This window comes from Schistocerca serialis, chromosome 3 (genome assembly GCF_023864345.2).
Source record: "Schistocerca serialis cubense isolate TAMUIC-IGC-003099 chromosome 3, iqSchSeri2.2, whole genome shotgun sequence".
Classification (NCBI taxonomy): Eukaryota; Metazoa; Arthropoda; class Insecta; order Orthoptera; family Acrididae; genus Schistocerca; species Schistocerca serialis.
The window spans coordinates 912,257,018-912,282,948 of NC_064640.1; the positions used below are offsets into that span (position 1 = coordinate 912,257,018).

At 44.8% G+C, this 25,931-nt stretch overlaps 1 protein-coding gene across 1 annotated transcript in view; it reads right to left on the bottom strand.

The window, feature by feature from the left end:
- The window catches only part of LOC126471168 (dystrophin, isoforms A/C/F/G/H-like), an 881,357-nt gene that overhangs the window by 274,358 nt on the left and 581,068 nt on the right, over positions 1-25,931 (bottom strand). The window contains exon 2 of the mRNA XM_050099271.1: positions 24,323-24,384. Coding sequence (XP_049955228.1) covers positions 24,323-24,384 — 62 coding nt within the window. The remainder of the gene's footprint in view (positions 1-24,322; positions 24,385-25,931) is intronic.

Consider the following 25,931-nt stretch of genomic DNA (forward strand, 5'->3'; position numbering starts at 1 on the left):
TATCAACCATGTGACTGAAATTCAATCTAGAGAATAGGGCACTGTGCCACTCCGCCGTTACATCAACGCACAATTTATATTCAAGACAACTTTGTGTCCGAGGTCACCATTATGCGAATCGAATGTAGAAGAGTACGATGCGTTGCTCTTCAGAACGTCGCTGCAACCGCATTCCGGTATACTGACACAATGACTCGTTTTTACAGTGCCTGGCATGGACCTACGGTTCTTCGCAATAGCTACAACTGCGTGCGGTAGCATCGCTGCATAGGTCGAGGGCTCGAATCTCGCCTTGGGCACGGGTGTGAGTTTTAGCTGTGCTGTTATTGCGCACTACCCTATGTATGCATTGGTATGCATTGGAACAGATTTCACAATTTGCGTTAGCTTCCAGCTTCAAGTGTGGATGCACATGAAGAAGACGGAAAATTATTGTGATAAATAAATGTTATGTACACTGGCGTTCAAAATTACAGCAACAAACGGAAATTTTGCAAGGCATCGTTTATTTTGCCACAAAACTGCATAAACAGGTGATAGTAAACAAGAACTAATGTGAAGTATACAGAACATAGTCAACTGCAACATGCATAACAGTAGACAAAAATGCTCTTCGTTTTCTTCCAACTTAACGGATCTGCACACATTCTAACAACTGGTTAATGTGCTCAGTATGGAGTGTGATCACCTCTGGCACAAATACAGTCCTAACAACAACCGGACATGCTGTGAATGACGTCATCAATCTCATGTTGAAGCAACTACGCCCCTTCTTCCCGCAGAGCTGCTCATAAATCTTGGAGAGTGGTTGGTAGATGCTGACGTGATGCAAAAGGTCTCGCTAGTGCATCCCAGACGTAGTCTATGTGATTCAAATCGGGAGGGCGAGCAGGCCACGCCATGCATGCAATATCTTTCGCTTCCAAAAAAATCAACCGCCTGTGCTCTATGAGGTCGTGCATTATCGTCCAGCAAAACGAAGTCTGGGACCGCAGCACTTCGCAAAAACTTCACATGAGGTCCTCAAATCTCGTTACGACACCTGTCAGCAGTTAAACCTTGCCGATTTAACTGTACAATTTCACGAAGAGGTGTTAGTGTGGTCAACGTAATCCTTGCCCATACCATTAGGGATCCTCGTCGATATCGGTGTCATTCCACAATGCTTGTGTCCCGAAGTCGTCCTCCACCTTCCTTCCAGATTTGAATGCTTGGAGAATCACTCCTCGGACCAAATCGTAACTCATTTTTGAAAAGAACATTGACCCACTGTTCGACTGTCCAGGTGGCATGTTGACAGGTGCCGTGACGTCATTGTTGGCGCGGAATGCCATTATCCGTTCAGAACACGATCGTAACGACAGCTGTTGACAGGTTATATGATTATATCGTTAATTAGACCCAGGACGTGAAACAGCAGTTTGCTACTTTAATTTTAGTTACCAGTGTATATTTTAAGATTTACAGAGATTTTAACAAACAATTTGTGTTAACTTTATTACCAATAGAAATCCTTTCTAACAGCTTGTTAGACTGATCGAGTGAGTAGAACTGTAATTAAATATCTATCGTAATTGCCAGTGGGGTCTCAAAACTTAAAAATTCGGTCACTCTATTTGTCTTAGGCCACAAGCGAAAGGAATAAACAGAAAATGTAATTTGTCTCACTTGTGCTTTAGTGTCACCAGAATATATCTGGATTGTTTTCACGCCTCCTATTCAGCGGGTTCTGCACTTTACAGATGAGAACATCAGTCTGTTTCATGAGCGGGCCGTTTGTGTACAAGGTACGGGAATAGCTCGCGAGTAAGACAGGACTGCGCCATGGTATTGACGTCTGAGAAGCACTAGCGCCGGTTTCATCCAACCGTTACAATCTATAGTGCTGTAACACTCAAGCCGGACAACTTACGATACTCTAACAACTGAAGTATAAGCACGATGGCCTTAGTGACAAATATTCACGTTTTAATACGCACTTCGGGGTCCGTACGTCAATGTTTTACTAATTTGCCTGCTCTTGAGTGAAATGACTTCAAGAAATGGCTCTGAGGAATATGGCACTTAACATCTGAGGTCATCAGTCCCCTAGAACTTAGAATTACTTAAACCTAACTAACCTAAGGACATCACACACATCCATGCCCGAGGCAGGATTCGAACCTGTGACCGTAGCAGTCGCGCGGTTCTGAACTGAAGTGCCTAGAACCGCTCGGCCACCAGCGGCCGGCGAAATGACTTCGAAGAGATGTATGTTCTTATACGAAAGTGTATTGTGTCAGCTTTTGAAAAACGCGAATCAAAGAAATGATAGAAAAAACGAATACGGGTGAAGCGCGTGAAATGTACGAGAGATGATAACAGAAACTTTTCTTGACGATATAGTCTCTTGCGTGGAGAACGGCATTTCTCCACAGCGCATCACTTTACTCACGCCCCCCTCCTTTGTTTATTTACAGAGCAGACCAGTCCGTAAGTATGGTAAATAAAAACTGAGCAGAAGTTGAAGCTCCTATTCAATGTCAAAGTTAAGCTGGCTTTTGTATTGTTATTGGGTTACATAAATTCTGTATGAAACGCCGTGAGGTAAGAAAAGTCTACTGTTACTAAAATGGCGATGTCTAACAAAATTCAATTGTTCATTTAGCATCCATATGAAGACATACAGTCTTGGGTTAACGAGTTTTACGATTACTCGCCAGAGCATGGCCTGGTGATGGTACTTGCCACCGAGACCAGCAGTCATTTAACAATATAGAATTGCAACTGTAGAATAAATCAAGCAAAAAGTTAACGGGCTTTTGATATTATCAAGGTGCACTTCTACTTGTTCCAAGTTAGCTGCCAGTTTGACACAAAAGACGTGTCATCTTCTCAGACAAATTTCTCCCGCTTTGCCCATGTTCCTCATTTTCTTCCCTTTTCTTGATTCGCGTTTCCAAAAATTAAGCATATAACCACTCTGCAGCAGAAACTTTTACTTTTTTTTTGCGAATTCGCTTTGCTCAAGGGCTAACCAACTATGCGAATTTTGAATGAAATTAAACTTCAACACGCAGCATGCCAACAAACTACAATGTGAGAAATCCTGATCCACGAAATTAATTCAAGTGTCACGATCGGGACGCTTTTTCTAGAGCGAAACACTATTTTTTGTTCATTCTGACCAGTATGTATTTATTGAATTTCTTGGATAGGAACCTTGTGTAACGCCTGTTCAACACGGAATCAGGAAAGGAAGATTAGTGTTTAACGATCCGTCGACAGTGAGATTATTAGGGACGCAGCACAAGCTCGGATTAATAAAGGATGGAGAAGGAAATGGGCCGTGCACGGTGATTTAGGGAAATCACGAAAAACATAAATCAGGATGGCCTAACGGGTATTTGAACCGTCGTCCATCCGAATGCGAGTCCAGTGTGCTGACCACTGTGCCACCTCGCTCAGCATTAAACACAAAGGTTCGCTGGCTGCAATGCCGCGCTTGTAAATTTTCCTGATCCTTTCTTCTTTTTTCGATTCTGTTTAATTCAGTCAAAAGCAAGAAAAATCCACAAAATAGAAATCAGAGAAAAATCAAAGCTGCGTTTTGGAATAGATGGTAGCCTATTTACAGAAAAAACGTAGAAATATATATATATATATAGCGTCTGTCAGACAGCTGGCACATACATGCAAACATGACGTTATGGAACAGAAGGAAAGGGAAAGTCTGGGTGGGGAATCGTGACGGTTAGCAGCACAGGGCAGTCTGGTAACGAAATGGCGGACCGGGACTTGAACTCATGAGCTGCTGCTTTAACAGCTTTCTTTACCCCAAATGTCATGTAAGTCAAACAACGTGACCAGTGACGAAAAAAAAATATAGATTGAAAAATAAGTGTTAGTGGGATTTTTTTTACCAGAAACAGGGTAAGCAAACAAAGTATCCTTATTTGTACCAGCATAAATACAACAGAGGCCATCCTTCCGGGGGAATCAAAACGAGACATTACACTCGAACAAGGCGAGCAAAAGTCTTCATTAACAAGGTGTGGGAAAAAATAATAATAATACTGAAGTAAGCTAAGAGGTGTGAGACCATAGACAAAAAGAGAAAAAGGTGCGAAGGTATGATAAGACTTGCAGGCATCTGCTCGGCAGATCGAGCGTGGAGGCAAAGTGGGCAGGGGTCAACATGCCAAGCCTGGCCACGGTGTTCCCGGCAACACTACTCGGAAGAAGCGACCGAAAGGAGGATAGAAGCCAAGGATGAAGAGACAGCAGAGTTGAGAGAATGACCAGCGTGCTCTGGTATAGTGCATAAAAGAAAGGGGGCGCTTGTCCATGCGCCTAATCCACTGTGGGTTACGATATATAAATGTAGCGCGAAGAGTCTCAGATGTCAGCAGGGGGGGGGGGGGGGAGGGGGAGGGGGAGGGGCGGGAGTGTCTTCCGCGTGTGGCACCATCCAACTGAGCAGGGGTGACGTAAAGATTGCGTGTAGGTGGTTTGTAAGTACTGCCAGAAGTCGAAGCGTGATTTGTCGCCAGCATTATACACGTAGGTGATCGTCCACCCCATGACCCATACAATCGCATGATTTTTGGTGGCGAGGAAATAAGCATCCTCAGAATGGATAAAAGTTCACGGGTCAATCGAATCCGGCAGAATGCGGAGGTAATGGGCAACGAACTGTCGACCTAGTTTCTAAACGTCACTGGTGGCAGCACAAGTAAGTTCGTGGGCATCGTCATCCATGAGGTGGCAAATTGAACAAAGTGTGCCGGTCGTGGTGGCTGAGCGGTTCTAGGCGCTTCAGTCTGGAACCGCGCGACCGCTACGGTCGCATGTTCGAATCCTGCCTCGGGCATGGATGTGTGTGATGTCCTTAGGTTAGTTAGGTTTAAGTAGTTCTAAGTTCTAGGGGACTGATGACCTCAGATGTGAAGTCCCGTAGTGCTCAGAGCCATTTGAACCATTTTTTTGAACAAAGTGGAGTGTCCGTTAGTACGATGGCCAATTTTTCACATGCGACGTGGTACCATGTTGCCCAGACGTTGGAGGCAAGGAAGCGCTGGTGGATTTGACGCCGATCCGTGGGCCACCGCGTTGATGGATTTCTGTGTTCGATGTTGTTGCTGGATATGTAACGAAGTAGTGGGGTGTAAAAATTTCGACGAAGACGCGTGTGAGCATAACTGAAGTCGACGATGAAATCAGAAATGTGTGACAGATGGTGATTAATGTGTCCGAGCGCTACTGGTGGCGTTGTGGTCGCGGGCGTAAGAATTTCAAGCAAGCTGCGCGTAAGGGAAGGCCCCCCCCGTTCCACTGCTTGTGCGTGGTGGACATGTACAAAGACGCGGCTCGGAGTCGCACACTGACAAGGCGGACCTTAAAAAGCGTACCGGCAGTAAGAAAGTATTTGAACGCAGCCTTGAAGCTGCGTACAATAGTTGGTGGCAGTGCGAGTACCTGTTAGATGTGTACCATTCTGGACGCTACATGTTGATTGAGGTATTCGACGCGCTATACAGAATCGAGTGAGCGAGGGAGATTTTGTTGCACCGCCGTGAGGATAATTTGGAGAGTACGCTGAAAATTGATGGCAGCGGAGCGGCGCACGGTGGAGGTGAAAATGAGACCAAGGTATCGTAGTTTCTGTACATACAGAAGAGGTGTTAAGTCGTCGTGTGAGAGGCCGCGTCCAATGGACATCACCGAGGGCTTAGCCACATTCATGTTACTGCCCGCTGCAGTTCCATACGTTGATATCAAATCAAAAACCATTTGTGTTTCATTCCGTGAGCGGACCAAGAGTAGTAGGTCGTCCGCATACACTCGACATCGAAAAGTGTGCTGTCGCAAAATGAGATCAAAAAGGTGGCTAGTCAGATTCCCGATGAGTGGCTCCAGGTTTATGGCATGGATTAGTGTCGAAAGTGGACAACCTTGCCTTATGGAACGACGGATCGTCACTGGTCCCGCCACACGGCCATTGACCTGAATCAGTGTTTCTGCGCTACCGTACAGACGCCGGAAGACATCGATAAAGGCAGGTGAAAAACCTATTTGGCTGATTACTGAGAACAGAAAACGATGCCGTACCTTGCCTAATGCGATGTCAAAATCAATGGCAACCACCGCGGCTCGGAGTCTGCACGCCGCTGCCAGTACAATTAAATCGCGACGTTCTCCTGTGGCCATTTGTGTATTAACTGAGCCCCCCGGAGTTGTCTGTTCTGGAAATAGAATGCTGGCCAGGAGTCGTGCAAAAATTTTGTATTTTGCGTTAAGCAGAGTTAGGGGACGGTAATGTGCTGTTGTCACTCCCGGTGTCGGTTTGCGGATGGGTATAATAATTCCCTTGACAAAGGACGGCTGTACGGCGTTCCCCATAGTCAACAGTTCATGAATCACTGTCGTCCACCGTGCGCCATAAACGCAAGGGAAGGGCGATAAAATTCTATCGGCAATCCGTCGATGCCAGGTGACTTAATCAGAGCTCCTTTGTTGATTGCATCGTGGAATACGGGGAGTAGCTCACAATTGGTTCACCTCTTACTTTGGCAACAGATAGCAAAAGATCATTATTCACAATGTTGAAAATGGCTGTGATGTGGGGTCTGAGTGGGGTACGGTCAAGTGGGGGGAGGGGAGGGGGGGTGCCCCAGGGATCAGTGTTGGGGCCACTCCTGTTCCTTATTTATATAAATGATATGCCCTCTAGTATTACGGGTAATTCTAAAATATTTCTGTTTGCTGACGACACTAGCTTGGTAATAAAGGATGTTGTATGCAACAATGGCTCGGTTTCAAATAGTGCAGTTCATGACCTAAGTTTATGGCTTGTAGAAAACAAACTAACGCAAAATCACAGTAAGACTCAGTTTTTATAGTTTCTAACACACAATTCAACAAAACCTGACGTTTTAATGTCACAGAATGGGCATATAATTAGTGAAACTGAACAGTTCAAATTTCTAAGTGTTCAGATAGATAGTAAACTGTCGTGGAAAGTCAACGTTCAAGATCTTGTTCAAAGACTTAACGCTGCCATTTTTACTATTCGAAAGGTATCTGAAGTGAGTGATTGTGCGACACGAAAATTAGTGTACTTTGTTTATTTTCATTCGCTTATGTCGTATGGTATTAAATTTTGGGGTAACTCATCCCATTCTACAAGGATAATTTTGGCTCAGAAACGGGCGGTTCGATCAAAGTTCACGAATCTCTTGTCGACCCCTTTTCAAGAGTCTGGGTATTTTGACATTGGCCTCTCAGTATATATGGTCATTACTGTCATTCCTTGCCGGCCGAAGTGGCCGTGCGGTTACAGGCGCTGCAGTCTGGAACCGCAAGACCGCTACGGTCGCAGGTTCGAATCCTGCCTCGGGCATGGATGTTTGTGATGTCCTTAGGTTAGTTAGGTTTAACTAGTTCTAAGTTCTAGGGGACTAATGACCTCAGCAGTTGAGTCCCATAGTGCTCAGAGCCATTTGAACTGTCATTCCTTGTTAACAATATTAGCTTATTCCCAAGAATAAGCAGCTTTTACTCAGTTAATACTCGGCAGAAATCAAACCTGTATTTGGATCGGACTTCCTTCACTCTTGTGCAGAAAGGTGTGCAGTGTACTGCTGCATCCATTTTCAGTAAGCTACCTCTCTAATTCAAAAATCTTAGCTGTAATCCACCCGCTATCAAATCGAAACTGAAGAGTTTCCTCATGGGCCACTCCTATTCTGTCGAGGAGTTACTTGAAAAATTAAGCTGATTCTTGTTGCATTGTTGATTGCGTTTACTTAAACTTACGGATTGACTTTCTTCGGTTTCATAAACATTTTACTTTTATCTATTATTACTTTTATGTTATAATTTCATGTACTGACAGATTCCATAACCTTGGAGATTTGCTCCTCAATTTGGTCCTACGGAACTTGACGTGTAAATAAAAATAAATAAATCTGCCTTTCCTGTGCTCCGTAGTTCTGGTGTTACTTTCAATTACCGTTTACGAACAAAACCGGTGTTTTCGTTGACACTCTATCTACATATAGCGTTTGGTACCGATCTGAGAGTCTTAACGTCTGGAGGTTTGGGTGTGAGCTCTCGTGACCGACCACTCTGCTGTTAGTGCCTCTCCGCTGACAACACAACACACTTCGCCGCCTTTTACACTGGCGGTTGCATCTCCCGTGATAACTAGTGGCCAGTTCCACATTATATAGGAGTACCTGGACACTTTTGATCATGTAGTATATAGCCTTCGGGAGATGACCATTAGTGGCCCAAAATGGTAATGGAATCGAAATTGAAGCGCTTTGGAAGAATGAGGTGGTTGCTATCTCCCTCACCTGTCTTTCAAGTATTTGCTCTTACTTGTATATGAAAGACGTACACTCTATTTAGAACGGCGAGCGCTTTCCACAAAACGCAAAGCAGTGCAGTACGCCCATAATGTATTATTTGTACTTTGGTTGTGGGCATCACGCAGTCTCTTGGCGGAGTTTACGATGTTACATCACGGAGAGGCTATATGTACTCCGTTTTGCAGTGAAGTTATCATCCCCGTTCAGCTTGAAATACGTCAGACACCCGGCGTACAATGTGCCGCAATGCTTTGGAAAGGCTCCGACACGCATGAGACGTATGTAATAGTCCAACACACAGTGAAAAGGGCTAACATCAGTCCTGATGTATAGGAGGAAATCCAATGGCACGGGCGCTTAACCAGCTATCGTTTCCTAACGAACTGTGCACAGGCTTCGCAAGTTCAGTAAATTACGGGCCGGTGGTTTGTAGACGCGGAGCTGGCACCCGATAGCTTTACAGATATATTCCATCGGGTTCAGACCAGGCGAATGTGGTAGCCAAGCCATCAACACGAGTTCACTATCATGCCCCTTAAACCTCTGCTGCACGATTCTGGTATTGTGAGACAGACAGCTATCCAGCTGGAATATGCCATCACCGTCAGTGAAGACATCATGTGTGGAGTGATGCAGGTGGTCCGCCATAATGTTAACGTAGCACACACCTGTCATGGTGGCGTCGATTACTGCCCCCAAGTCCATGGAAACTCAGGTGAATGTCTTCCATAACGAACTTCTGTCTCCTCCGGCCTGCACCCGTTGGTTAGTGTGTGTTTCACGTAGCCGTTCGCCTGGATAACGCCGCATCCCGACACGACAATCGACCTGATGTAACACTGCAAGTGATGCATCCGGCCATGCGATCCGTTTCCACTGATCCACGGTCCAACATCGAAAGTACGCGTACCCCCTGCAATCGCAACTAACCATGTCGTTGGTCAACATCAGAGCATGTACGGGTTATCTGCTGCGAAGCCGCGTGTTCAACGATGTCCACTAAACGGTAAACTCCGAAACGCTTGTTTCAGCACCAGTATTGTACAATGTCGTCAGATCTACCACAGACGGGCGCTTATTCTGCTTTATGGCGTGGGCAAGCCTCTGTTGTCCACTTTTTATAATGGGCGTGGACGTTCAACATCTTTTCGCTCGCTCGTGGTTTCGCCGGCTGTCAACCATTTTCCATAGATGCACCCGACAGCCGACCAGCTTCGCAGATTCCGAGATGCCAGTTCCCAGGAATCGGGCCATAACAATGTGTCCTTTATTAAAGTCGTTTTCCACATTTGCGGCCATCATCGTAACTAGAATGATTCGCCATTCGTCTCTGCGCCGATTATATCCTTCCCTTACAGCAACACGCGCCAGCAACTCCACCAGGCAGTTTTTAATCTCGTGGTGGGCACTTGTCTTCAATGTAAAAAAGTCACAATATTTTGACAGCTACATTTAAAAAAAGTAATTACTGCAGCCTGAGCCGCTAGACGTCGTGGCGAGGAATAAATGAGCGCCTGAATATGCTGCTGGGGAATACTCTGCCACATGGTTTGCAGGCCCGTCCACAACGCATAAACTGTGGTAGACCTGAACAAACAACTTGCCGACCGGCCATATCCCAGAAATGTTCGATGGCCGACTTGTCAGGCGAACGGGCAGGCCAGGGAAGCGGTGGTACCCATCATTCTTCGAGCAATGCTTGCACATTACCCGCCACTGCGGCCGGACTTTTACCTGCTGAAATATGGCACGTGGAACGGCCTGCCGGAGGGACAGTGCCTCGGACTTTAAAACCTCCCTGAGGTAGCAGTAGCTGTTCAGATTGTCTTCAAGACGCAGAAGGTGATCGCGTGTTATAAGCATTGGTGCCCCAAACCATCACACTTGGCGTCCGCCCGCTATGCCGCTCAACAATACATACTGAGGAGGCAAATAAACTGGTACACCTGTCTAATACCGTGTAGGGCTCCCGCGAGCACGCAGAAGTGCCGCAACACGATGTGGCATGGACTCGACTAATGACTGCAGAAGTGCTGGAGGGAGTTGACAACATGAATCCTGCAGGGCTGTACATAAATCCGTAAGAGTATGAGGGGGTGGAGGTCTCATCCGAACAGCACGTTTACAACGCATCCCAGATATACTCAATAATGTTCATCTCTGACGAGTTTGGTGGGCAGCGAAACTGATAAACTCGAAAGCGTGTTCCTGGAGACACTCTGTAACAATTCTGGATGTATGAGGTGTCGCATTGTCCTGCTGGACCTCTCGGAATGCACAATGGACATGAATGGATGCAAGTCATCAGGATGTTTACATACGTGTCACCTGTCAGAGTCGTATCTAGACGTATCCTGAGTTCCACATCACTCAAACTGCGCACGTCCCACACCATTACACAGCCTCCACCAGCTTCAACAGTCGCTTGCTGACACGCAGGGTCTATGGATTCAAGAGGTTGTCTCCATACCCGTACACATCCATCCGCTCGATACAATTTGAAACGAGACTCGTCCGACCAGGCAACATATTTCCAGTCATCAACAGTCCAACGTCGGTATCGACGGGCCCAGGTGAGGCGTAAAGCTTAGAGTCGTGCAGTCATCAAGGGTACACGAGTGGGCCTTCGGCTCCGAAAGCCCACACCGATGTTGTTTCGTCGAATAGTTCGCACGCTGACACTTGTTGATGGCCCAGCACTAAAATCTGCAGCAATGTGCGGAAGGGTTGCACTTCTGTCACGTTGAACGATTCTCTTCAGTCATCGTTGGTCCCATTCTTGCAGGATCATTTTCCGGCCTCAGGGATTCCGAAGATTTGATGTTTTAGCGGATTCCTGATATTCACGGTACACTCCTGAAATGGTCTTATGGGAAAATCTCCACTTCATCGCTAACTCGGAGATGATGTGTCCCATTCGCTCGTGCGCAGACTATAACTCCACGTTTAACTCACTTAAATCCGGATAATCTGCCATTGTAGCAGTGGCAACCGATCGGACAACTGCGCCAGACACTTGTTGTCTTATATAGGCGTTGCCGGCCGTAGCGCCGTACTCTGCCTGTTTACGTATCTCTTTATTCGAATACGCGTGCGTATACGACTTTCTTTGGCGTTTCAGTGTACTCTGCCGGATTATGTTCACCACGTTGGCGTCGAACGCGTTAGTGGCCATCACTGTAGGACAAGTTGAAGCGGGATTCGTTTTAAAACTGAATTTTGCCACGCAGCGCGCCAGTGGCAGCGTTCACGTGTCCATTGCAGTCTGCAGCGTTGGTGGGTTCTGGTCAATGGAAGCCGACGCAATAGCATGCATGCTACCAGTCCAACCCGCATAAGACGGCGTCGAAGCGTCGACGCAGACATGTTTACGTCCGTTGCAGTGCTCCTACTTCGCGCCAACACTGTAGACGAAGCTGTTCTGTCCGCTACGGACAAGCGGACATCTCATGGTGTGATCACACTGTGTCGGCGCTGTGTACGGCCCTCTTCTCTCTACTGGTTCCACATACGCCTCACCGAGACCAATCATTCTGCCCCGTTCGAATGCACTCACATGTCGATATTCCACCCTGTGATGTCGGTGAGTATAGTAGCACTTGGTTACACATTTCTACTTCGTATGACGGCTCCACGCCGTCTGAGCGTTGCGTAACGCTCACCTGTCCGGTCACACAAAAGAGAGCGCTGTTGGGCCTACGTGCACGCCACCCCTGCCAATTAAATCACTCATTATTATTTCGCTGTTCTACACGTCCTCTTATCGTGGCGTGTTGCAGATCATTGATTCAGAGTGTTTCGCTCTTTACAAACAGTAGTGCAGCTCTCCCAACAGAAAGATATCTATTAATACGTTGAACTTAACAACCTAAAGTGACATGATTTCATTAGATATGCTGAGTATGTAAACCACGATCACACTGTGTACAAGACAGACACCGTTTTTAACAAGAAAACGGTTGGATGCATTCGACAGGTGTCACACTGTGGAGCTGAACGCAGCTATTTCTTTCGCTTCGACCAGTAGCACTTGGTCAGCAGAAGCAGTCACTGAGCGAAGCTTGATGCTTGGATCACGGGGTGGGAGAAAGCATAAATCATCAAACGGAAGGATCTGGAATGTCTTGCTCCGAGGTCACATGAATATCATCGAAACAGCCTTTCAAGTCTTTTGGTAAGTTAAGCAACACACATAAAATGAAAGAGAAATTTGGCACGATAGTGGATGTGTTTGAAAACAAATTTAACGAAAGGCACTTTCAGAGTTTTATAACGGTAATGAGCGATGTACCATAACATTAAATCTTGAATCTGTTCAAAGGAATTACAATTTTTATCGCATTAATGAAAGTTACTTCCAGAAGCTGTAGGATGAAACATAGGATGTCACTACCTGTCGCGACTGTCCTCTTTCTCGAAAATGGCGCGTGCCAAGTACCGGGTTTTATTAGCACGTTCTCGCGGTATGTCCGGCGTCTCTCTTCGCGTGTTTTCTAGGAATTTTAAAAGCAAAATAGTCATTATCTTACACTTCATCTCTGAGACGTCCCGGAAAACCACAAGCAATGCGAACTAATTCTGGTACCTGTATCCTACTCCATCGACCAAGGTACATTATATTTTAAGTAGGGTTTACGTCTGACCACAAAGACACAATGAACCTAGCATAACGTGGTCAAAATATCTACAGTTATATCTACATGTTATGTGCGTGGCAGAGGGTATGTTTTATAGTGCCATTACTATTTCTTCCCGATCCTTTCACGGGTATGCTTGTAGACCTCTGTGCAAGCAGATTTAGGTGGCAGCTATGTAAGGAGCTCAAGAATATTCGTAATTTTGGCACTGAAAACAATTCACAAAATTTATAAGCAAGTTTTATGTGAATTTATGCCTTGTTTTGAACGAACTGTGCAGTCAATTTGGTTTTTTAAGAAGCTTTCTGATAATGTCTGAATACCAATAATTTCCTGACTCGACGTAGAATCAACTATTCCTAAAAAAAAAAAAAACTATGTATGCATTCCACACAGTCGGTTCACTGGTTTGTGTGTGTCTTTTTTTGTCAATTAAAAATACTCAAGGAGATTATTTGCAATTTATATGTTTTGATTTCTGGTTACTTTTAGAAGGGAAAGATAATACATTTATTCATGTTTCCGCCCTTATGTTTTATTCATTCCTTTAGTGATAGAAATATTGTTTTGAGGTATTATCAGATCGCTCGAAGTACCACACACTTTCCAGTAAAAATAATGTTAATGTTGTGGCAGGGGTAAAATACAGGGAGCGAAAGGCTATTTACAATTTGTACAGAAACCAGATGGCAGTTATAAGAGTCGCCGGACATGAAAGGGAAGCAGTGGTTGGGAAGGGAGTGAGATAGGGTTGTAGCCTCTCCCCGATGTTATTCAATCTGTATATTGAGCAAGCAGTAAAGGAAACAAAAGAAAAATTCGGAGTAGTTATTAAAATCCATGGATAAGAAATAAAAACTTTGAGGTTCACTGGTGACATTGTAATTCTGTCAGAGACAGCAAAGGACTTGGAAGAGTAGTTGAATGGAATGGACAGTGTCTTGAAAGGAGGATATAAGATGAACATCAACAAAAGCAAAACGAGGATAATGGAATGTAGTCGAATTAAGTCGGGTGATGCTGAGGGAATTAGATTAGGAAATGAGACACTTAAAGTAGTGAAGGAGTTTTGCTATTTGGGGAGCAAAATAACTGATGATGGTCGAAGTAGAGAGGATATAAAATGTAGACTGGCAATGGCAAGGAAAGTGTTTCTGAAGAAGAGAAATTTGTTAACATCGAGTATAGATTTAAATGTCAGGAAGTCATTTCTGAAAGTATTTGTATGGAGTGTAGCCATGTATGGAAGTGAAACGTGGACGATAACTCGATTGGACAAGAGAATAGAAGCTTTCGAAATGTGGTGCTACAGAAGAATGCTGAAGATTAGATGGGTAGATCACATAACTAATGAGGAAGTATTGAATAGGATTGGGGAGAAGAGAAGTTTGTGGCACAACTTGACCAGAAGAAGGGATCGGTTGGTAGGACATGTTCTCAGGCATCAAGGGATCACCAATTTAGTATTGGAGGGCAGCGTGGAGGGTAAAAATCGTAGAGGGAGACCAAGAGATGAATACACTAAGCAGATTCAGAAGGATGTAGGTTGCAGTAGGTACTGGAAGATGAAGGAGCTTGCACAGGATAGAGTAGCATGGAGAGCTGCATCAAACCAGTCTCAGGACTGAAGACCACAACAACAACATGAGAACACTATTCAATGAATACAGTACGATTTTTCGCACTAGCTGTTCTGTTGTTGGTATGTTTTCCACCGCTTTCCAACAGACTCATGGCGATGCGAGACACACATTCGTCCTTGATGGTTTGCCAAAGATACATTTTATCCGATAAAGCTTTTCGAGAAAAGAAGGGTAATACTGTTGTATCCACGGACCCAACCAACCAACCAACCAACTCGCGCACGCGCGCCCTGACCGTGACATCGCTGGCCACAGTTATTGCTAGCCTTTCGTGGAGTTTATAGCGGAGACATTGCAGTGTGATATTTGCTATTGTATTCGATTAGGCTCAGTACACGGATTACTCTTGGGTATTACTTGGACTTGTATTGCTGGTGCACGTTTCGTCAGAAATAAAGATAAGTTATCTCTTCATTCTAGCTGGCGTAATTCTTGTCATTAATTATTTTTCTGCCAACAGACATAGCTACATCCTGGTCACTACCCACGCTTTATACAATTTGTGGTGGCTGCCCAAAAAGTACCGTCGAGGACCTTGGGTTTGGGAGCCGTCCCAAAAAATACAATAAGCATGAGATACTGTATTCCAAGCTTGATAACGCTCGAATCAATTTTAAGAAGTCTGAATGTCTTTATACTTAAAATTGATTTTCAGTTAGAACACTTCAGACGGGTGAAAAACTCATGTTTTCTTTCTGGGTGCGTACTAGGAATATATTTGCCCATGTAGCTGCTAGACAAGACCAAAAATGAGTGTCAGAAGATCTGCCAAGTGACAGTAGGTCAGATACGAGTAGCTCATTAGTTACTGCATAACGGGACTTCGAAACAGAAGAAGATGGAATATCCTGAAACTCCTTTCAACTAGAAGAAACTGTCATCCTGTCAGAACTAACAAGGTTGAGGTCTCATATTACGTGCGAGTGAAACACACAAAACATTTGAACCTGCAACTAACAAGGGGAAGCCACGACGTTGGGCTCGCAGACTTACTTCAAACTTTGTACACATTCAGTAGGCCATTAAAATGACATAATGTGCAAGTAATAAGTTGCACTACTCTGGCAATTTCGTGAAAATAGCGAGATATGTTTTATGTGTGAATTATGTGGCTTATGTTTCTGTGCGTAGGTGCAGACGTCAGAGTTCGTGCCGCGCGGGATTAGCCGAGCGGTCTCAGGCGCTGCAGTCATGGACTGTGCGGCTGGTCCCGGCGGAGGTTCGAGTCCTCCCTCGGGCATGGGTGTGTGTGTGTTTGTCCTTAGGATAATTTGGGGTAAGTAGTGTGCAAGCTTAGGGACTGATGACCTTAGCAGTTAAGTCCCATAAGATTTCACACACACACACACACACACACACACACACACACACACACACAAGGCGAAGTGTAGAGAGACGCGTTGCCTTGCCAGCCACTGACGTGGTGACCTTAGCAGTTGAGTCCCATAAGATTTCACTCACATCTGAACATTTTTTTTTTCAGAGTTCGTGATGATCAAGCGATTAGCGTTAGAGCTTCGTAGGACGAACGTGTATGAGGTGAAGGTTCGTCTCCAGATCATGCTTAATATTAATCTTTTTTTCGTAACTGATCATACTATTTAATTTGTATGAGGTTGGAGAGAAAATGTGATGAAAAAAAGTGGATTTGCATGAAGTTTCAATTCATGTTTTCCATGTATGACAAATACTATCGTGTAACGTGTGATGTCAAGAGGACATCCGACGAGAAACTGTACATTACTCTTGTGGTCTGACACATTATGACTTACAATATTACTGATTAGGAACAAAATCATTCGCATCATTATTTATGAGGTTTGACTTTGGTTTTCAAAGTCTGTCCCTCCTCCTCGAAAATTTAATTACAAACAGTAAATGGTCAAATAACATATCAAATTCACTACAACTTTATGAAAATGAACGTGTTTTTTTGTTCATTATATTACCTCTCAAACGTCACAGAAATTAAATAATGCGACCAGTTATGAAAAAAATATAGATTAAAAAATAAGTGTTATCAGGATTCGAACAGTCGCCTTGTCGACGACCCTCGTGCAACGCGTGAACGCTAATCACTTGACCAGAACAACTTCTTGCGGCCAGCTTCTTCGTACTGATACATCAGTTGCATAATAGACGCGTAAACCTTGTCTTGCGATTTTCTCGCACCTTACTACCTGTACACCATGTTGTTTTAGTGGTGGAGAAAGTTTGAAGTAGATCCGTGATCCCAACGTCGTGGTCTCCCCTTGTAAGACATAATCAATAGGCGAGTCTCACAAATGCAAATATATATGAGGTACGAAGGTAAATTTATAGATTTTCTAGCGAACGCGCCAGGAATATGTCACACAAACCTGTTACTAAGTAAGCAGCAGCTTATCCAGCAGCAGACACGTCTTCGTAAACAGCTCTGAGATCCGTGGCGCTTCAGCAGGAAATTGTGAAGCCGTCAGCTCCTATACCTGCATTAGCCTAAATAGCAGCAGTTAAGAAAGCCGAGGTCAGACACACACTAGCGGCATTTTAATTCGGGTAGAGAAGAGAGACGTTTCGAAATGACTAGGGTGGTCAGGTGGTCGAGCCGGTGAGGTATTGCCTCACCTACAGACTGCGGCCAGAGCGACCAACGTGGGCAACGGCGGTGCCGCCGGTGCTGAGGGCTCGACCTCACGACAGATTATAGCTCACCCGTAATTGAAAGCCCTAATAATCAGATGTGTAAGACCAGAACACAAGAGAAACCTTACTTTACTCTGGAAAGAAGCCGTCGATCCCAAAAAGCGTATACCTGTTTGATTCTCGTCAATTATTGGAGAGAACGGAAAAATCTCGAAATATGTTTGTCCAGCTGTTACAGCAGTGTGGATTCTACCTACAGGTCACGATCTGTCAGAGTTCCCGTGTGATCCAACACACTGACGATGGATTTGAAGGAGATAAGAAGACACATGTGATATTTCCTGATCTAATGCTGGCATATGACACAGACGTGGGAGTTGGTTGGGGACATACACTATGTGATAAAAAGTATCCTGACACCCCCAGAAACATACGTTTTTCATGGTACGTACATTGTGCTGTCATCTACTGCCAGGTACTCCTTATCAGCAACCTCAGTAGTCATTAGACATCGTGAGAGAGCAGAATGGGGCGCTCCACGGAACTAACGGACTTCGAACGTGGTCAGGTGATTGGGTGTCACTTGTGTCATACGTTTGTACGCGAGATTTCCACACGCCTAAACATCCGTACGTCCACTGTTTCAGATGTGATAGTGAAGTGGAAACGTGAAGGGACACGTACAGCACAAAATCGTACAGGCCGACCTTAACTGTTGACTGACTGAGACCGCCGACAATTGAAGAGGGTCGTAATGTGTAAGGGGCAGACATCTATCCAGACCATCACACAGGAATTACAGACTGTATCAGGATCCACTGCAAGTACGATAACAATTTCGCGGGAGGTGATAAAACTTGGATTTCATGGTGGAGCGGCTGCTCATAGGCCACACATCGCGCGAGTAAATGCCAAACGAAGCCTCGCTTGATGTAAGGAGCGTAAACATTGGACGATTGAACAGTGAAAGAACATTGTGTGCCGTGCGGGATTAGCCGAGCGGTCTCAGGCGCTGCAGTCATGGACTGTGCGGCTGGTCCCGTCGGAGATTCGAGTCCTCCCTCGGGCATGGGTGTGTGTGTTTGTCCTTAGGATAATTTATGTTAAGTAGTGTGTAAGCTTAGGGACTGATGACCTTAGCAGTTACGTCCCATAAGATTTCACACACATTTGAACCTTCTTTTTTTTTCCATTGTGTGGAGTGACGAATCACGGTATACAATGTGGCGATCCGATGGCGGGGTGTGGGTATGGCAACGCCCAGTGAACTTCATCTGCCAGCGTGTGTAGTGCCAACAGTAAAATTAGGAGGCCGTGGTGTTATGGTGTGGTCGTGTTTTTCATGAAGGGGGCTTGCAGCACTTGTTGTTTAGCGCGGCACTATCACAGCACAGGCCAACATTGATGTTTGAAGCACCTTCTTGCTTCCTACAGTTGAAGAGCAATTCGGGCATGGCGATTGCATCTTTCAACGCGATCGAGCACCTGTTCATAACGCATAACGCAAGACCTGTGGCGGAGTGGTTACACGACAATAACATCCCTCTAATGGGCTGGCCTGCGTAGAGTCCTGGCCTGAATCCTACAGCACACCTTTGGGATGTTTTGGAACGCCGACTTCGTGCCAGGCCTCACCGATCGACAGCGATACCTCTCCTCAGTGCAGCACTCCGTGAAGAAGGGGCTGCCATTCCTCAAGAAACCTTCCAGCACCTGATTGAACGTATGATTGTATGAGTGGAAGCTGTCATCAAGGCCAAGGGTGGGCCACCACATATTGAATTCCAGCATTACCGATGGAGGGCGCGAGGAACTTTTAAGTCATTTTCAGCCAGTTGTGTCCGGATACTTTTGATCATATAGTGTATATGCTACTGCAATAGATTATCGCTTGACAAATATCCTATGCGTGTTGCACAATAAGCTCCGAACAATATGTATCTCTTAGAGCAATGAGATGGCCTCGTTACCGCATAAAGTTTGCAAGAACAAAGCTAAGAAACTTTCATCTAGGCGGATGATACGGCACTCGTCCGACATCATAAAACCTTTGAGGTAACGGAAATGAAACACTCAACATAACTCAATGATCTGCAAAATTATTATAATACGAACTGCTCAAAGACTAACTGCGCTGTAGCACAGTGGTAAGTCACTGAACTCGCATTCGGGAGAACGGTGACTGAAATCCTCGTCCAGCCATCCATGTAAACGTTTTCCATGATTTCCCTAAATCACTTAGGGTAAACGCCGGAATGGTTTCTCTGGAAGAGCAGGACCCATTAACTTCACGGATACGAACGTGTGCTCCGTCTCTAATGACCTCTTCATTGACGGAGCTTTAAACCCTAATCTTCCTTCTTTCCAGTCAATCGTGACTTACACCTGCGTGTTACACCTGTGCTTCTGCAACAGTGAAATAGACCCACGTACCTGCGATAAAATCTTGTACCCTCACAAGGTTAACGCATGCGCTCATAATACTATCTTCCACTAATGTACTACATTAATGTTAATGGAAATTGCAGCATTCAAAGAATGACATGAAATAATGCGTACTCTGAGGATGCAGATAACAGTGTGCCGGCAAACAGTGGTTACAGCTGCAAAGAGACGGCGTGCATATACGCAACAGAAGAGCGCTCTTTGTGCAGTCCAACAGGTCAATATCACGCTGAGCTCCTTCAGTGTTGAGCCGTGAAGCGAAACAGAAACTAACAACCAACTGCAGTATACCTCGTTCACGTCAAATGCTGCAACATCAGTGTGTGTGACTTCAAACACAGCACAATGTTCGGCCATTAACTGACATTTCAGATCATAAATTGCATACTACTATAACAGTAATGCGCGTGTAAAGCCGACAGATACAAGACTGCCGTCATAACCAGCTATTAGCGCATACTGGATCTCACAATGTGAGCACAGTCATCTTCCTGCATGCTCGTAGTGGTCCATACAGCCGCGTCCAGTGTTGGCTCGATGCTGGAGCACCGCCGTTCATGTGGACCTGTTGGACAAGTCTACGCCATCTGCTACGAGCATGACTGGTGCCATACCCGCTCATTGCTTGCGATTTCTCGGTGCGTGGTATTAGCCACAACCGTGCTGTTCTATCAGTTGCCGCACTCTGCAGAGGCCTGTCTGTGCCCTGACAGTGCCGGAGCTTGAAGACTTGGGCATGCCACAGCTAAGTAACATATGCAGTCAATCGTAATCATGCATCGTTAGGCAAGCAATGCATTGGTCGACATCATTTCTGTCCCAAAAAATTCAAATGTGTTTTTAGCACATATACGGGCACTGTATCCAAAACATTGAATTCAGTTTCTATTTAGTTTACTTGTGACACACTACCATCCATCCATCGTAATCATTGGAAACTTTGCGCTCTGATTATTCTCAGGCGGACTTAATTTAATTATTCTGCAGATATAATTGTTTAGAAACTATCGCATTATGTGCTAAGAATTCTCATACGAGGGTTGGAACTTAAATAGTGGCAACTATTTATTCACAACCGATACAAAAGAGTTACATGTTTTCCCCTGTTACTGTTCTTCAAAGTAGTCACCATCGTTGTGTAGAACTCGTTGCCAGCGATGTGGAAGGCGTAGTATACCGTTAGCAGAGTCTGTTCTGTTGATGGTGCGAATGGAGCGCTAAACTGCCTGTCGAATCTCTGGAACAGTTCTGAAGCGAATGCCACGAAGTGGTTCCTTCATCTTCGGAATCAAATCAATGTCACAAGGACTTAAGTCGGGGGATTATGGTGGATGGTACAGTACTCCCCAGTCCCACTGACCGAATAGAGCAGCCACACCTCGCGCTGCATGCGCCCGCCCATTGTCGTGCAAAATGATGGTGGGTTGCGCAGATAATGTCGCCGCTTCTTTCGCAAAGCTGGTCGTAGATGACGCTCCGAAAACGAACAGTAATACTGTGCACTGAAGGTCTGCCGTGGAGGAACGTAATGCGTTAGGATAACACCATCACAGTTGTACACGAGAATCACCATAACTTTAGATCGCTCCATTCGCACAATCAACAGAACGGGCTCTGCTAACGGTATACTAAGCCATCCACATCGCTGGCAACGGGTCCTAAAAAACGCTGGTGACTAGTTTGAAGGACAGGTGCAAACATGTAACTCTTTTGTATCGGTTGTGAACAAATAGTTGTCACTATTTAAGTTCCAACCCTCGTACATAACGCTCAGTTCGGAAATACATCTCCGGAAAATGATGGACGTTTAGCAACATTTCTGATCAGTCTTGCTTAAATGCCTTGCACATGTGTAAGTAGCACAACTACGTTTCTTATTTCTGCGGAGGATTAAGTGTAATACGAAAATTTAAGCATGTTGGAAAGAAATGCTACGAGCTTTAGAAAATATATGGGTCACTACTAATAGGTAGGTTAAAAGGATCATGTTTCCCATTCTTTCCTCTTTCCACTGAAACAGAAAGACCTGTAAAGCAAAGCGAAAACTGAGCTATAACTACGGGTAACAGTCACTCCTAAGAATGTGACAATAAGAAAGTGAATACAGTGACAAATACGCATATGAAAGAAAGGTATGCAAATGCTGACACAGTACTTCTAAACTGCTTTTGTCGAGAGAGATGGATAGAGCCGAGACAGATAAGAACATGCTAGTACTGCCAGATAGAAGAATTAAGATTATTAAATGCTGTAGATGACGATGAAAAGAACAGAAATGAGTAGTGTGGTGTCACCGCAAGGCACCACACTTGCTAGGTTGTAGGCTTCAAATCGGCCGCGGTCCGTCAGTACACATCGGACCAGCGAGTCGCCACTGTCATCGCTAGCAGACCGAGCGCCGCCACTCGGCTGGTCTTACGAGACGAGCTAGCGCACTGGCCATTTCTGCAGCCGACTTTAATAGGAATGGTTCACTTGTTATAGCTTCAGAGATCTCATTTGCAGAGACGCTAGTTAGCATAGCCTTCAGCTAAGTCAGTAGCTGCGACCTAGCCAGGCGGCACATACAGTTATGCATTGACAATTGATCTACAGGGTGTTACAAAAAGGTACGGCCATACTTTCAGGAAACATTCCTCACACACAAAGAAAGAAAATATGTTATGTGGACATGTGTCCGGAAACGCTTACTTTCCATGTTAGAGCTCATTTTATTACTTCTCTTCAAATCACATTAATCATGGAATGGAAACACACAGCAACAGAACGTCCCAGCGTGACTTCAAACACTTTGTTACAGAAAATGTTCAAAATGTCCTCCGTTAACGAGGATACACGCATCCACCCTCCGTCGCATGAAATCCCTGATGCGCTGATGCAGCCCTGGAGACTGGCGTATTGTATCATAGCCGTCCCCAATACGAGCACGAAGAGTCTCTACATTTGGTACCGCGTTGCGTAGACAAGAGCTTTCAAATGCCCCCATAAATGAAAGTCAAGAGGGTTGAGGTCAGGAGAGCGTGGATGCCATGGAATTTGTCCGCCTCTACCAATCCATCGGTCACCGAATCTGTTGTTGAGAAGCGTACGAACACTTCGACTGAAATGTGCAGGAGCTCCATCGTGCATGAACCACATGTTGTGTCGTACTTGTAAAGGGACATGTTCTGGCAGCACAGGTAGAGTATCCCGTATGAAATCATGTCGGTGAATCGAGGAAGTACAGTACATACTGACGAAACTAAAATGAGCTCTGACATGGAAATTAAGCGTTTCCGGACACATGTCCACATAACATATTTTCTTTATTTGTGTGTGAGGAATATTTCCTGAAAATTTGGCCGTACCTTTTTGTAACACCCTGTATATGAGTGAAGCAATCAGAATTGTAAAGAAGTATTCGCAGTTCAGTCTATAACTACACTTGTAAATATTATTGTACAAAGCCAAGATAGACGTTCACCGCTGATGCTGAACTGACCCACGAAATATCACAAAATATTGACGAAATGGGTCGATGAAGGAGGAACCAGTGAGATGTCGCAGTGGTTGAAGTTCTCCAGGAAACACTTGATAACTTGTGGCGCAACCTGCAAAATGCGCAATGGATGGACGTGATTCCTTATGCACATACCGTGGCCCTCTTAGGTTGTACGCCACTAAGTTCATCTTCTACAGCCCGCCGAACAGAGCTCCAAGTAAAACACACTGAGGTCGTCACACTCGGACTTGCTGCTGGGCACGACACGGAAGGCACTCAACATGCAGGGTACTCGAGTGCTCCCGCGCCAGAAACTGTGGCTCACGAGAGAAGAAAGAAGACTACGGCTTAGCGTCCACCAGAAGTGACGCAGTGGCAAGGCACTGGACTCGTATTCTGGAGGAGTGGCCTGCAAATCCCTGGCAGATGATCTCGTTGTAGGGTTTCAGGAATCTGCCTACACCACTTTAATGCACTAATTGGTGCTCTGAAAAGGACGCTGCCATTTCCAATCTCCATCCGAGACCAATTTCAGCTTGTGTCTCAACTGTAAATATCTCGTCACTGTCGAGGCGTCATATTCTAATCTTCCTTCTTTTTTATTTTCTAACAAATAGCAATTAAAATGTTATCCGGACAGAGTATTAAAAGACATTTCTCGAATAGGGAACGGTTACAACAGAGTGGTGTAGTCAACTAAAAGACAAAGTGGAAGACTAGATAGACGATGGAGGCGAAGAGCACAGGCAACTACGGAACGCTGACAGCTGAGATAATATGATATAAAAACAGCCATCTGCGGCAGTTTCGACTATAAAGAAGCAAGACTTGAACAAGAAACTGACAAGTAAGCCATGGGCACAATGAAAACAGTTCTTCTGACATTGATTGTGAGAAAATCAACAATAGTAAGTATAGCCTTTGATTTTCAATTATTCATTTAGAGTAGAGACTGGAAATACTCACTGATTTATAAACTAGCACCTGCGTGTGCTATTAACAGTCAGCGATAAAAGAGTTACATTTTCACACTCAGTCAGATCATTTGGATAATGTTGTGCATAAAAAAGGACAAGTTCCTGCTTGAAACCGCTCAACTGCTTGTGATAAATATACATACTTTCACAGTAGACTCACCTTTATCAATTGTGAGTTGATCCATTTGGCAAATGTCTTTTTCTGTACATCTTCACGTTCATCTGAAACAAATGTAAAACAGGCAAATTAGTAATTAGCTTTCACCGTACGAATACTGAAAATAACAGAGCACCGAAAAAATTAAGGTATCAAGTACGACGACTTTGTCAGTAGAAAATTAAGACATTTGTAAGTTCGTATTGATGTAGAAAAATTAATTTGTCTCTCCGGGAATTTCGCCAACATTACTTGGGCTTCTTTCTCAGAAATCCATTAATCACAGTCCTCGAAGAGGGGACATCTTATCTCGTGTATCTAGATTAATAATTAACTTCAGTCTAATTTTGTATTTGCAAACCGCACGCTTGAGTTTACGCACAATTTTCTTCTTCACATGTAACAAAAGAAAGAGGAAATTGTGCTGAATCACTTCAGCATAGAATTAGTAACAACAGAACTGAAAATATGATTAATTTTATTACCTATCTCTACATTTCGAGTGTTTTTTAAAACGATACGACCAATGATAATGGCAAAATTCTCGCTATAGCTAGATTTATGTTTCCGTTAGTCAAACCAAGCGCCGGTGGCACTAAATTGAGGTGAATGTATACATAAATTCTGCCTTCCACCACAAAAACCGGTTTTAAATTACGCACGATGACATGTCGAACCCTGCAGTTTTCCAGCGTTTCCCACGTAGAAGCGCTGTGTTCGACGTTGTGCGGCAACTAATACCGAGGAGGCGGGTTGCGATCGCCTCTTAACTCTCCGGCCAGTTCCTCGGAAGGAGGGGCATCGGTTTTATGCCAACTAGACGAAGCGGGAGAGCACTTGGAAAGAAATCCGAGAAAACGCGGAAAACACAGCTGTCGTTGTCGTAATGTGGAAACGGAGTGATTAATCTGAGATCCAAAAGGGCACGATCTTCGGCTTTCGGGCCGTGGGTTGTTTTAAACCGTTTGCGAATCGCCGTGGTTTAAGTATACCGTGCATGGCGAAATGAAACTATGCATAACCTGCGCCGAAGCAACTGTGGTGCACCACGGGCCATACATGATAGGGGAGAACTACGGCTACGGAGCAGGCGAATAGACGTCCAGCTGTTAGGTAGGGATGTTTAACCTTAATTTTTCTTCCTTGTATATCTACATACATACTCTGCGAACCACTGTAATATGCGTGGCAGAGGGTACTTAACACTGTACTAAGTGTTGGGTGTTCCTTCCCGTCAGAATGTCACATACATAGCGGGAAGAGTGACTGCTTACATGCCCCCGTGTACGCCGTAATTACTCTCATCTTGTCTTCATCGTCCCTGCGGGAATGGTGCGTGGGGGCTGAGGCAAGTTTCTTCTTCATTTAAACCTGGCTGTTTAAAGTTCGGAAGTAAATTTTCGTGGGATAATTGGCGTCTATCATTAAGTGTCTGCCAGATCAGGTTTTTCAGGATTTCCGTGCCACTTTCCTGTGAGTCAAATGAACCTGTATCCGTCTGTGCTGCCCTTCTTCATACATGTTCATAACCCACTTCCCTGATATTAGGGACGCTTCTGTGGTCTACAGTGAGAAAACAATATTTCGCACGAAATTTTTCTCCTGCATCCTC